The 14,191-nt window shown below is 48.6% G+C and overlaps 1 protein-coding gene across 1 annotated transcript in view; it reads right to left on the reverse strand.

Moving 5' to 3' along the window:
• Positions 1-5,745, reverse strand: part of Afap1l2 (actin filament associated protein 1-like 2) — a 96,219-nt gene extending 90,474 nt beyond the window's left edge. Inside the window, exon 1 of the mRNA XM_013017857.1 lies at positions 5,658-5,745. Coding sequence (XP_012873311.1) covers positions 5,658-5,673 — 16 coding nt within the window. The 5' untranslated portion in view covers positions 5,674-5,745. The remainder of the gene's footprint in view (positions 1-5,657) is intronic.
• Positions 5,746-14,191: the final 8,446 nt, after the last annotated feature.

The raw sequence follows: 14,191 nt of genomic DNA on the forward strand, positions 1-14,191 counted from the left end.
ATATTTATTGAGTACCTTCACTCAGACCAGCACTGATGAGGCCCTACCACAAACTGCAAGGAGCCATGGAAAGCCAGGCTTTGTAAAAGAAGAGACATTGAGGCTAGGTTCTGAAGATTGAGGAGCATTTAACTGAGCAGCTAATCCCTTCCTGGTAGATGGAACTCTGATGAAACTCAGGAGGCTGAGAGCTGAGGATTGTAGTTCAAAGCCAACCCAGTCAGGAAAGTCCCTGAGCTGCTTGTCTCCAATTAATCACCAAAAAGCCAGAAGTAATGATGTGGCTTGTATGGTAGAGGGCTAGCCTTGAGAGAAACAGCTAAAGGTTAGCAGCCAGACCCTGAGTTCAAACCTTAGTACACACACAATGTATGTGACACAGCCTTAAGTATTTCTTTCTAAATAAATTCTTCAATAGGAATTCTGTTTAGAAACTCACATCTCCAGCATACAGTGTCCTGTTGCTGACCCTCTGTCTGTTTTCTAACCGCCATGAGCTCAGCTGACCTGTCTCTCAAATGGAATGGATCACTCTGTGCTTCAGACCACTATCTTCGACACAGTGACACACAAGTCCTTCAGAAGCAAATTCCTCACATAGCCCTTGGCATTCTCTTTCCCACTGCGACTCTCCAACTCCCAACAGGAAATTGGTTTTATTTATAAGAACCACAATCCTAAACTGACCCTTGCTGGGTGAACTTCCCCATGCTCCCTAGCTCCTCTCCAGCTACATTCTCCCTCTCTAAAAGTCCTCAGACCACAGAGCAACTTAGCATAGACGACTGGTTGGAGAGTCATGTGGAGAAATACCAGAGGGCTGTTTTCCACATGGGGAAACTGAGGACTGGGAGGCCCACAGAAGCAGAGCACATGTGTGTCTATATTCTCAACTATGACAGTGTGCCTCTCCTTCTTTTCTCAAAGAACATACCATCCTCCCTAGCCGGGGCAGGGGTGGAGGGGGTGGCTGGTCTCACTCCCCTGAAGGACAGAAGCCTTTAGAGGAACATTTCCTGTCATTAAAGGGATTTGGAAGAAAGCTGGCACAGCTTCCTCAGCTTTGAAGCTCCCTGGCCCTTCCTAGCCCTTTAATTGTGCTGGAAGCAGTCCAATTCTCAGAGCATCTCCCCCTCTCCTTCTGGAGAGAGGAAGGGCCTGACTCCTCCACCCTCTGGTCTAGCCTGACCCCTCAAGCTTTCTGTTCCAAAATTCACTGGCTCAGCATCCAGGGCTCCCATACTGAGAGTCTCAAAGTCAAGAGGGCACGGGGTCAAGTGTAATGAGCAAACCCTAGCTTAGGATTGTGAAGCTGCACATCGAGACTCTTCTCAAGCCTCATTTTCATTGCATTTTAAAGCCTATAATAGCTGAAGGCGAATTACATCAGATTTCAGCAGGCATCATAAGATTTGGTTAAACACATCAGGTAAGGCAGGTGAGTCTATAATTCTAATTGGATCTCTAGATCCATGGGTTTTGCATGCTCAGATCAAACAAGCCCCGAGCCCCCATTTGGGGGGCAGTTGCTGATGTGAACCAGGCAATTAGGCCTACTTGGGTTGCATCTGTATCAAACATGTACAGACTGTTTTCTTGTCATTATGTCCCAAGCAATTTAGTGTAACAACTATTTACACTGTATTAGTCAAGTCATTGAGATGTGATTTAAAGTATACAGTAGAATTTGAGTAGGTTATTTGCAAATCGGACACTAGTTTCTGTAAGAGACTTGCACATCCTCAGGTTTTGGTATTCCTGGGTACCCTAGATCAACTCTTTCCAGATCCCAATTCTATTTTAATTTTTTTATATTTTGACATTTAATTTAAAGGACTTATGGCTTCAACCTTGGCTGCACATACAATATCACCTGGAAACCTTTTTAAACCTACAAAACGCAAGCTATACTCTAATAATTACATTAGAATATCCACTGGAGCCCATATATTTATGCCTCACCCTCACATCCACAATTTTTTAAGCTGTCTGATTGATTCCATGTACAGCATGGTAAAGTTAAGAACCACTACAACCAGCTATGGTCAAGCACATCTCTAATTCTAGCATTTACGCAGTGAAGGCAGGCAGAAAGATGTCAAGTATGGGGCCAGCCTGAGCTAGATAGAAAGTTCCAAGCCAATGTTAACTACACTATGGCAGCCTGTCTCAAGAGAAAAAGCACCATTGTTTAGGTAAAGCTTCACTATGTACAACCCCCAGCTCCAAAGCATGGAAAAGGATTATTCCTGAAAGAAGAATGGTATCAATCTACCACTTCCTCTTAATTCCTTTTTCTTGTTTTGGATCTTCCCTGATCACCAGTTTCAGGAATTTCACACAGGTTTTCAGGCATTTTCCTGACTCAACTCTCCAAAGTCCCTTTCCACATCCAAATGCGCCAGAACTAGGTGAAGAAGCAGGCAGTTAGGCTCAGAAACCAAACAAAATGGGAAAAGAAGGATTATATGTCCAACCAGTGACTCTCTCTGAATATTTCAGTGAGACCTACTGGGATCCAAATGTGATGCAAGTTCAGGAAGCTTTGGAATCTGGTTCCAAGTGCAATCCACAGATAGTAGGTCAGTCACACTTGGCCCCAGTCTACTCACCAGCTGGAGGAGCAATAGGAACCAAAATCCTTGACCACATGGAGTGAGTTCAGCCAGTGGGTTCATGTACAGTAACACAGGATGTGCCTAGAATGATCTAGATAAGTAAACACACAAAACCTTTGCAAGACACCCTGTAGGCCTTGGCACCACACCCTGGGCTCTTCTAAGGGTCTTATTGCTTGTATAACATGACAAAGTTTCACCTGCAAGACACAGCAACTTCATCACTATTTTATAATGGCAACTTTCATAAAAGTTTCATCCCTCCTGGAAGGGAGCCCCTCCCTCATACTCCCACACCCCGATTTTTGCTTGAAAAAGCCTTGACTATCTTGCAGAAGGTTTGGTAAAGGGCTGGACATTTTTCTGTACCACACCTGGGGTAATGTTCCAATGACACGGAAGTCCTGAGTCTCTCTTTATATCCCACAAGACAATGGGAAATCATCCTAGACCCTAGCAATGATGCTAGACTAAGTCTTGGAGGATGTACAATGGCTAACGAGCAGTCTGGGAAGCATGAGAAAGAAATTTCTCCTACACTAACTGCTTCCAAAGATCTACAAATTAAGAGAACACATTTTGAGATTCTAAAGGCAGTAATGAAGCATCCCAGCTAGTAGAAGTAGAACTCAAATTGGGAATTTAGAAACACAGGAAGGATTTAGCAGAGCATGATGGTGTAAACCTGTAATCCCAGCCTCGTGGTAGGCAGAGATAGGAAGATTATGGCCTGAGGCCAGCCCTGGGAAAAAGTGAGACTCTACCTGAAAAATAAACAAAAAGCAAAAAGACCAGAGGGTATGGTTCAAATGGTAGGAAGATTGCCTAACAAGCATAAGACCCTGAGTTCAAAACCCAGCACTGCCAAAAAAAAGGGGGGGGGAAGGAGTGTCATATATTATAAAAATTATCCTTTTTAATTTTTGCATAAGTCCTAAGAGCTCAACTAGACTTTGTGTTCCCTTTTACTTTATCATTTAAACCACCACACCAAGTTATTCTATAACTATTTAGTCTCACCTTACATAAAAAGCTCCCAATATCTGACTAATTCCAGTCAAGAACACCCCATTAGTCAGAGATGTAGTCCAGCAGTCTTCATTTTCTATTCAGTAAGTTTTTCAAAGCACAACTCATATACCTTTTAAGAGAACAGAGAATTCTCCACAGGTGTGGGGGATCTCCAAATTCCTCAGGGGAAAGTAACACAAAAATATTAGTAGCATGACACCAGTGAAACATTGTCATGAACATTTTTCTTGTGAGTCACACAGTAAGAGATGAGTTGCCTCTACCATCCAGAGAATTCTCCAGTTCATGCCCAGATCACTCTCCTGTCTGATTTACTGCAAAATGATTAGACAGATATGTTTCCAAAAACATAAACATCCCCACCTGGAAACTAAGCTGTTTTCAAGTTGGCAAAAAGCCCCCAACAGATCCTCTTGGAGACTGGGAGGATTTTCAACTCCCAGGATAATAGGAAGATAAACTAAAAAAGATGTTATCTAGTCCAAGGCCAAGTCAGGAGCTAGTAACAACAACGATAATAATTAAAATAAAACAGCAGATGAAAATGCACATTTGGAAAGAGGCCACCTTTATTTGTCCTGACTTAATTTGCTAAATAACCTGGATCCTCAATCTGAGGCCAACCCCTCCCCCCCTCCCCCCCCCCACAACTACAACTGCGCAATTCAGGAAGTTGAAGGGGCCTTGGGGAGGTCAATGTTTCAGGTAAGGAGACACACAAGGCCTGAATTCCCTGAGGAGGGAAGCTCTCTCCCACAGCCCACAGCATGGAGAGGGAGACCACTGACATTTCCTAAAGCATCCCTCTGTCTCCTCCTCCCATGTTTGAGCCTGGACCAGACTCACTTGGCCCTAGCAGAACTTGAGATGAATATAAGCCACCCTGTGAGGAACTGAGGAACCTGAATGAGACTCCAGGGAGAGTTGGTGGCTGAAAGAAATGGAAGGTCGCCACTTAATTACCCGACCACCCCACCAACTTCCCTCCTGTTAAGCAAAAGCCCCCACCTTGGCCGGTTAAGGATGCTCTCGCATTAGGGTCTTTAAGCTTTGCCCAGCAGATGAGAGAAAGCAAAAGGAAAAGTCACATCACTAGTTTAGGAAAACTAAAGCCTGTCCCCAAAGGTCCCTTTATTCCAGAAATAGGAAGGCATGAGGGTGAGATTCCCTGGGAATCTGAACATTCTTTTATTACTCTCTCCCAGGGGGAAACAAATATAGAAGCCAGCCGTATCCCCCCCCCACGCCCCCCACGCAGGTCTGGCCCAGACCAGCCCTGCCCAAGAACGCACAAGAAGAGGCTTTTCCATGGGCAAGGCGGGTAGTGGGCGCACACACAGCCACCCGGCAGCTCTCAAGACCTGCAGCCCCAAAGAAAAACAGGTGCCGGCTGGGCACCGGGCATCGCCCCCCCACCCTCCCCCCTCGCCAGCCCGCCCATTCGTGTTTAGCCAAGATCCGCCCAGGCCCAAGCTCACTCAGCTGTGCACTGGGCTGAGCCCTTGGGCCGGACGCCCGATCCCAACCCACACATCCCAGTCCGTTTAGGGGGTTGGAGGTGGAAGACGGGCTCCAAGAAGAATGCTCACCAAGCGGGGGGGGGGGGGAGGGGGTTCTGGGAGGCCACCCAGCCATCCCAGGCACCCCCTCTCCAGCAGGCCCCCCAAGCTCCGTGGCGCCTGAGCGAGGGGACCTAATAAGTTGCCTCTTTATCCTCGGGGGCACTGCAGGATTTCTGCGAGCATACGTGGGGACCCCCTCCTCGACCCTAGACAGCCAATTCCTAGCAGGGAAGTGGGGAGCGGGGGATGGATCCGATGCACCCTCGCCTACAGGTGAGAAGTCAGGCTATGCCCCGTGCCCACCCCTGCCGTCAGCTTCCACCAGGGCTGCCTGACCCACCACCGTCTCTGTCGCCCCCACTTCGGCCCACGTTCCCCAGGCGGGATCAGCTCACCTGAATCCCAGCAACTAGCCCTAGCCCTCCCGGCGAGCCCCTCGCCTCACCTTTGTACCGCTCCATCGTCCTGCACCGCCGTGCGCTCCCACAGCTCCGTCCCTCGGCGCCGCGCTGCGCGCTGGGCTGCGCGCTCTGCACTCGGCTGGGCACCCGGCCGGCCGCGCTGGCCCCTCCCCGTGAGGTCACACTCGCTGCTGGACCTCCCGAAGAGGCCGCCGCCCCCCCCCAGCCCCCCGGACCCGATCCCCACCGGGCTGCGCTGCTCCTGGGACACACAGCGCCCCAATCAGGGCGCTCCCCAGTCCGGGCTCCCCGCCCCGGCCGCCCAGCTCTTTCTTCCAGTCCAGCCTGCCCTGAGCGGCAGGAGGGAAGAAGGCTGGCTGGGACTGTGCCCAAACCCTAGGGAAGGCTCCGGGAGGAGCCGAGCCGGGGCCCCTGTAGGTCTTCCCAGTCTGTTTTCCCAGCTGCGGGGGCTTCAAACCCAATGCCAGGAGGAGGAGACCGAGGTCGAGCCTGGAGGCGGAGATGGGCCGACAGCGCCTCCTGCTTGACCCCGAAGCCGGCGCGAGTTTGCCCCGGGCCATAGGAGGTAGGAGGTAGGAGGTGAGAGGTAGGAGGTGGGAGGTGGGAGGTAGGAGGTAGGAGGTGAGAGGTAGGAGGTGGGAGGTGGGGTCCACAGCTCTCCCCTAGCGCCTGGTGGGTGTGTGGAGGGTGTTTTGTGTGGATTACCACCAATCCACAGATCTGTCGCCCAAGAAAACAATTATTTGCTGCCTTCCACCTGCTCCCCGGGCGCCTGTACTCTAGGTCTAGGGCCTCTTCAATATGTCACTGTGTGGGGAGGGTCCTGCAATTCGGGGGGGGGAGGGTGCGTCCTGCATCTGATCCTCACTGAAGAGGTAGCTCCGATTCTAAGGGAAAGTTAATTCGTCGTGGCTCCGCACCTTCACCACGCACAGGCATCTTTCCCTTTAACGCATGGAAACTGCCAGAGAGATTCACGTGTGCCTTGAAACTTTTGTTGTTTTCAACTTTCAAAATAGGATTTGTGCCAGATGCCTAATTTCTTGACAAGTTTCCCAATGTCCTGGAAGGGACACTTCAGAAAGATTGGTTGTTATTTTCTAAAAGACTTTTGGAGACTTTCTGTCTCCGCAGCCTAGAAATGCTTTTCCTACTTACAGCAGCTGCAACGGTGGCTGGAGCTCAGCAGCCCTGCGCCCAGCCAAGCCCACCCAGCTCCGCCTTCCATTCCCTCACCCACACTGGGATGTGGGCATTGCGACTGTCATCCCATAGTTAAAAGAAACAGCTTAAAGAGGCAAACCTCATGTCCAAGGTGGCCCAGTAAGCAAAGAGCAGGCATTACATCAGGTCTGTCTGCTTCTACGCTTTCTCAGTGTTTATAGGAAGGGCCAGGCTGTTTGTCACCACGGTAGCACACTGACAGGTGACACATGACAACACAGGCAGTACCTCTGAAAGAGAGAAGGGGGAGGGGGCTCTAGGAATTCAGCATAAGAGGAGACCCCTCTCTGGTGAAATCAGCTTGGAGAAGCCTAGCAAATCCAAGGACAGGTACTCACTTAGCTGAGTAAAAGGACACAGTGGAGAAGAAGGAAAAAACTATATATATATATATACATATATATACCTCTATACATACACACATACATGTATGTATGTATATATGCATACAGAAACAAATAGTGGTGTTTCTAAAGCTGGAAGGCAGAAGCCAGGAGTGAAGGAGGCTGAACACTGGGGAAAGGGGCGGGGTTAGGGAAGTGCGGGGGGGGGGGGGGGGGGGGCTTTGAGGTCCCTCAGAGTCACAGTGATCTCATCACCCAAGAGGCAGTGCACCCAGGAGGCCCAGGTGAGAGGTCAGGTTGGTGAACTACCCAGGTGGGGGAAGAGAGGTCCTGTGACAGGAATGTTCAGGAAGTTGGCCCTGAAGCTGGGGTGTGAGGGTGAAGTGCTGGTCCTGTCCTTTGCAGCAACTTGGGTTATCAGGTAGACAATGTCACCCGGTCCTCAAATATTACCTGGTGCTCTGTTACCTGCCAGTTGTGAGCAGGTACTGCAGAGAGAGGATGAGGACGTGGACAAGGCCCTGCACTCAGGAGACTGCTCACTGATCAGGCAATCGAGTTGGGGTGTGGGGGAATTCAGGGGGGCTGGGGGAGGAAAGGAGTACAGGTAAAGGATCCACAGCTCATCCCTGTGACTAAAAGCCCTGCTGGGTTAGAGCCCTGGGGTCCTCAGTCACTCTTCCAGGCACGCCCAGCTCACGAGAGCTTCACAAACAGAAAAAAAGAAAAAAAAAAGAAAAAATAGAGCTTAGGGCAAGAGTGTTGACATGTTAAGGAATTTGTCATAGAAGCTGGAACACAGACAGGGAAGAGGGTGCTCTGGCTGTTTAATGTTTTTCTCCTCCCTCCCCCCCTCCTCTAGTCATGGGCTCAGCATGGCTTGAGACGTATTTCAGGAGAGCATCACCTTTGAGATGATCATAATGGATATGATTGTAATGCTCATCTTTTGGAAAGAAACCTGAGTGATCCGGTTTCCACTAGGCCAGGGCCTATGTGAACCAGTTTTCACACAGAGGCTGACAGAGCGCTGACACGGACACTGACAGGCGTCCATCTGTCCCTAGGATGGAAGGGAGACATCTCCATTGGACATAGGAGGATACAGAATTTAAGAGATTCTCTTTCAAAGTTGGAACAGAAAAGGATTCATGTCCACCAACTCCAAATTCTACATATCATCACATTCTGCAATTCAGAGTTTCTATGGCCCTCACTGGAGAATGCTGTCCCGCAGAAAGTCCTCCAGTATCCATCTCTTTAAACCTGTGTCCAAACCACAGCCCTTCTGCACACACTGGGGCAGCTGTATGTCTTGCCTGCCTCCGACTTCCCCCACTGGCTCCAGTCTACTTAATTACTACTTTTCCTCAGATCCTCTCTATACAAACAAAAATCAATCCGAAATATATGCTGAGTGAACTGGAAATTGGAATTCACCATCCTTTCCACAAATAAAACTTCAATAATACTTAAAACCATCCGTAGGAATTTCAGCACTGATTCTCTCCCTGTCAGCATGTGGGTAGGGTTTAACTTCTGGTCTTTGGTGGCTTTGCCACTTTCACAAAGGAGATGGAATTGTGGGGGGGGGGCACTCACATTCAAATTCAAACCCTTTGAGTTTCTAGCCAGGACATCTGATTTCTAGTTTATTCTCAAACTATTGTTATACGCAGAAGAAAGCTCCAATGGAGTCATGAGGCCATAAACAATACAGAATCCTGTACATAAGCACTGTGGTTTTACCACATTCAATCTGATAACCAGCAAAGCTACTAAGTGACCACCAGGAGGGTAGAATGTATACCATGGATACACTAAACCAAGGAATGGTGGACAGAGCAAAGCAGTGTGAGATTTCATCCTGCTACTCAACACGGCATGAGATTTAAGGCTTAGAAGTTGTTTGATTTTATAATTTTGCCATCAAATCCAGGTTAACTGTGGGGGGGGGAGGGGGAGGGGGAAATACTCATGAATCAACCAATCAGATTTAAGAAATGTTACCATTTTTCTATATTGATTTCCCAGTCTTCAAAAGGGAAAGGTATGCTCACAAGGCTTGGTAAAACTTAAAAGGGAAAACAGGTTCCTCAAAAGTTACACACCGGAACTACTACATGACGCAACAATTTCACTCTTAGATGTACATCCAAAAAAATGTGAGAGGAGACTCAAGCAGCGAGGAAATGAGAGGGGCCCCCTCACCCCATATCTGCATCTTCACTTTTAACAGTAGCATTTCCCCACAGTGACTGAAGAACATTGGCCGGGGTTCCAACCCTCCTATAGCTCTACATCTAGGGAAACTGAGGCCTGAAGCTACAAGTGCACATGACATACCTAGCTGATAGAGTATCTCTAAAACAGGCTTTGTTTTTAACAATACGTACTTGGTTTAAAGCAAGCAAAGGCAGAGAGGGAGAGAAGTAGAAGGAGGCAAAGATGGAAGTAAGGCTGATGGACTCTGTGGTCTGTGACATGTCAGTGCCAATCTCTAGACCCAGGGTCTCTCCCCTACACACACACACACACACACACACACACACACACATCTGGCCAGATGTTGAGTAACACAAAACAGGAGATCACAGACCAAAAAACTAGGATGCGCGTGGTGGCTTCTGGCTATCTCTAGGACATTTTCAGCTCAGGAAAATGCCCCTAGTCTACTCGTGATTCTGTTTAAGTAAAGTAGCTATTTAGTTTTACAAATTTCACCACCAGATTGCTATATGGTAGAGGAAACGAAAAGTGATTCTCTTTATCCTTCATAGATGGAGACCAAAGACCTATGCCACTGGGTAGAGGCCACTTCAATTCTTACCCCTTATTTCATATGGAGGCCCATGATCCCTAAAACTCACCTTTTCCTAAGCTGCCTCCTCGGGCAAGGGCTCAGTGCCTGAGCCCAGGTCTCCTTTCTGTGGCCCTGGTGTCCTTGGCCCTTGAGACCACAGCTAGCCAGGACTCCTACTATACCAAGCTTCATCCTCTTCCCTCACAGCTCTGTGTGGATCTGTGGGGACCAGGCAGAACCCACTCAGTCCTCTCCCATTCTGGTCCTGTAAATGACCCTCACATCAAGATGCCACATCACCACCCTTCAGAAGAAGCAAGATACTCCTTCCCATTCTGAAACCATGCATCTAAAACCTAGCTAAATCGCTCTTAGTTAACAGGAGTCACAAACTCTCAACAGAGCCTCCACCATCTTGGTGCTAAGAAGCAAAAGGACAAATGCTGTAGCATTCATCCTGCCACAATCAAATGTTCTGTAACTCCATTCTTTACTTGTCTTTTTCTCTCGCTGTGACCCTTGGGCCTTGGCTAACATCTGTTCCTGCCTGCCCATCTCCAGGTTCTTTGTCTCTCATTCTTTTCTGTGATTTCTCACTTCTGTAAAGAACATTTCGGAGCTGATTAGAAACTGACTCATCGTCAAATTCAACCTTAGGTCCTGATATTAAGCTGGTGGGTGGTACAATGCATCCAGATGAGTGCCCAGCAAGTACTGCTCCTGCACTGGCCTCTCCAAGGGCCTAGCCACCCTTTCTCATAAGGAGTCTAAACCCTGTGTCACCTTGAGTAAGTCCTATGACCTCACTGAAAGTTACCTGAATTCATGTCCCTGAAAAGTTGTCAACAGCTTGACCTGGGATGATTCACTTCCTTGACATTCTCTCTCTCTCTCTCTCCCTCTCCCTCTCCCTCTCCTTCTTGGCTCACTCCTCTTGTGATTATTTAAGATCATTGTTTCTCAGATGAGGCTTAGACAGAAAAGCAGCCAGACCAGAACTGGCAGCTGGCGCCACAGTTTCCTCCTCCAAGACAGGAGACCCGAGAGAAATCCTCCCTTCAGACCTGGAAGCCCCGATGGCCTTTGTGCTCTGAAATGTTCTTTCCCGACCTAGCAGATTCCAGAGGCCCAATTCTCCCAGATCCAGCTCACACCCTTCCACCCCATCAAGACTTCTCAGCCTTCCTGAATGGAGAGAAGGATGGAAAGGATTATGATAATTCTAATATCGGATAACATGCTTAGCCATGATTCCATTCTCATTGAATGACAGGAAATAAAAGGCCATCGTGTTAGGTCTTATCCCTCTAAACAGACTGGGAGATCATGGGAGGAGAAACTCCATGGTAGCCAGTCAGACTGGCAGAACTTGGCAGTTGGGTTCATAGGTCTGTGGTTGGCCCATAGACCTGCCACAAGCCCACGGCCCTCATACTGACTCACCCACTTCTCTGAACTAGGGGCTTCCCCTCTGCCTGCTGCCAGCCAGCTTGGCTCACCCAAGGTGCTTGGGGCTGCCAGGATGCTGCACTAGGGCAGAACGGCTCACCTTATGGTCCTGCTTCATGGAGCATGGCTGAGATTCTGACTATCTCACTCTGGGGTTTCAGAACACCACCTTCTGGCTCCTGGGTGGACTCCTGAGCTCCTTCTCCCCTGGCTGCATGGACGGTGGGGTAGTACTTTAATTCACTTGTCTTGCAAAGTCATGAACGGAGGTCAGAAGATGGAAATGGGGAAAGACACTACTTCACCAACTGGCTCAAATCTTACCAAATCAAGATATCATTAGTAAGAAAAAGGAGAAGAGTCCTGACCAGGCTCCCCTAAGCAGCCCTGTGTCAGAAGAGAGAGCAGAGGAGGCTGTCCAGAGGATACAGACCATGCTTCTTGGCACCCCTGCCCCCATGTGCTTCCCCACCAGGACTTGTGCGCTGTGAGTCACCGCCCAGGGCCCGCCCCTCATCCCACAGCAGGTGTCCTCTTCAGAATGCCTGGCCAAGGCTGCGCATCCTGCTCTGCTGAGAGGCAGCCTTTCCTCAGCCTTGTGTACCACGCTCTTCACCTGATCCCAACCTGCCCCTCACTTTCACACTCAGGCAAGGGCAATAAAAGCTCTTCTCACTGCCTGCATTGTGGTGAGTGGAGCATGGGCGAATATAGGTAAAGGATGCAGTAATTTATCAAGATCCTTGAAAATAAGCAAGTTCCTCCACCAAGGTGATGGGAGGAATCACTGAGGCTTTCCCATGGCTGAGGAAGCACAGACTCAAACCTGTTCCAATGGTAACCCTGCCTGCAGTGTCCTACTTGGTACCAAGTAAAGAGAATCACTGGGGCTCCACATTCAGCTACCCACCGGCCATTCACCCACTGCATCAACCATTCACCTGGCTAAGCAACGCTCCACTATGCTCCACTATGCATAAGAAGTTGCATGAAGCCCTGAAAGGATTTACAACCTCATAGGAGAGACAGGAAACCCATAACTTACTAAACCAGATTTTTTTTTATCTTAGCATATATAGGAATCACATCTGGATGGAGCTAAATTCGGATTCAGGAGCCTGGGATGGGTGGAGAGTCTGCATTTCTGACCAGCTTCCCAATGCCACTGCCAATCCACAACTCTTCAGAAGGCTTAAACAAGCTGCCCTCGCTCACCGTGAAGAAATGGCATTGTCCTTTTTCTGCCAATGGCTGCACCTTGTTTTGGCATCCTATGGGACTCACCATAGTGTCTACAAAATTTCATGCTGGAAAATTCTAGAACAGACTCTAAGGATTAAAACCTAGAGTCAAAATCAGTCTCTGGCCAGGTGCCTATAATCTTAGCTACTCAGGAAGCTGAGATCTGAGGATTGCAGTTCAAAGCCAGCCTGGGCAGGAAAGTCTGTGAGACTCTTATCTCCAATAAACCACCAGAAAACTGGAAGTGATGCTGTGGCTCAAGTGGTAGAGCACTAGGCTTGAGCTGAAGAGCTGAGGAACAGTGCCCAGGCCCAAATTTCAAGCCCCACAACCAACAAAAACAAAAATCAGTCTCTGAGTATTTGCAAAGCCTTATTACTAGGAGCTCACTTTGATTATACTTATCTTTCATTATGAGAATCCACTGAGTGTGTATGAGAGAGAGAGAGAGAGAGACAGAGACAGAGCGAAAGAACAATTGTCATGCAGCTTCCCAAATTCCTGTTGGAGGCATCCGGGGTAGCTAGAGTTTGTCCTGGCAGAAACAACTGAGAGAATATAAATGGAAATCGTCATAGGAGAATAACTAGCTGTGCAGGGCATTGGAAACCAGGCCACTACAATCAGATAGTGCCTCCATCCTGTCACTCAAGTAGAATCTTTCATAATATTCCAAGTAAGATTTATTGAAGATCTCAGTGGAAGGGCATGGAGTGTGGTCATCTCAGGGCCAAGAATAGGTCTTCTTTGTGTGAGTGTGTGTATATGTGTGTGCATGCACATGTACATGCATGTTGTCTGTATGTACCAGTCCTGGGGTTTGAAATCAGGTCTGTGGTCCTGTCCTTCAGCATTTTTACTCAAGGCTAGTACTTTACTGCTTGAGTCACAGCTCCACTCTTGGCTTTTGGTGGTTAATGGAGATAAGAGTCTCAGGGACTTTTCTGCCCAGGCTGGCTAAGAAACTTGATTCTCCCGAGTAGCTAGGACTAAGGGTGTGAGCCACCAGTGCCCAGCAGGAAATTCTTTTTATGAGCACATTTGAGGAGTCCTTCTCTCCTCCTCAGATGAGTAACCTGTTATCACATGAAGATGTGGCCACTGGACATTTCAGAGAATGAAGTCACAGTGGGCTGGGCTCCTGCTATTGTCCCCTGATCTGCCACCAAGGATCCCTAGCCCATTTGCATAAGGACAGCTGATTTGCCGCCAAGGATCCCTAGCCTATTTGCATAAGGACAGCTGATTTGCCGCCAAGGATCCCTAGTCCATTTGCATAAGGACAGCTGATTTGCCGCCAAGGATCCCTAGTCCATTTGCATAAGGACAGTTGCTTTATTCCAACCACTGGGAACACCAAAGCAAAGGCTAGGCTGGAATCTGGGCTCTCGCCAACAGGGGGTCTTTCCCTAGATGGGGTGTGAAAGTGTGATAGTCTCTGGGATCCACGAGAAAGGTTTTTTTGGGCAGGATCAGGCCTTGATCCAGGTGTGGC

The sequence above is a fragment of the Dipodomys ordii genome, unplaced genomic scaffold (genome assembly GCF_000151885.1).
Source record: "Dipodomys ordii isolate 6190 unplaced genomic scaffold, Dord_2.0 Scaffold36, whole genome shotgun sequence".
Classification (NCBI taxonomy): Eukaryota; Metazoa; Chordata; class Mammalia; order Rodentia; family Heteromyidae; genus Dipodomys; species Dipodomys ordii.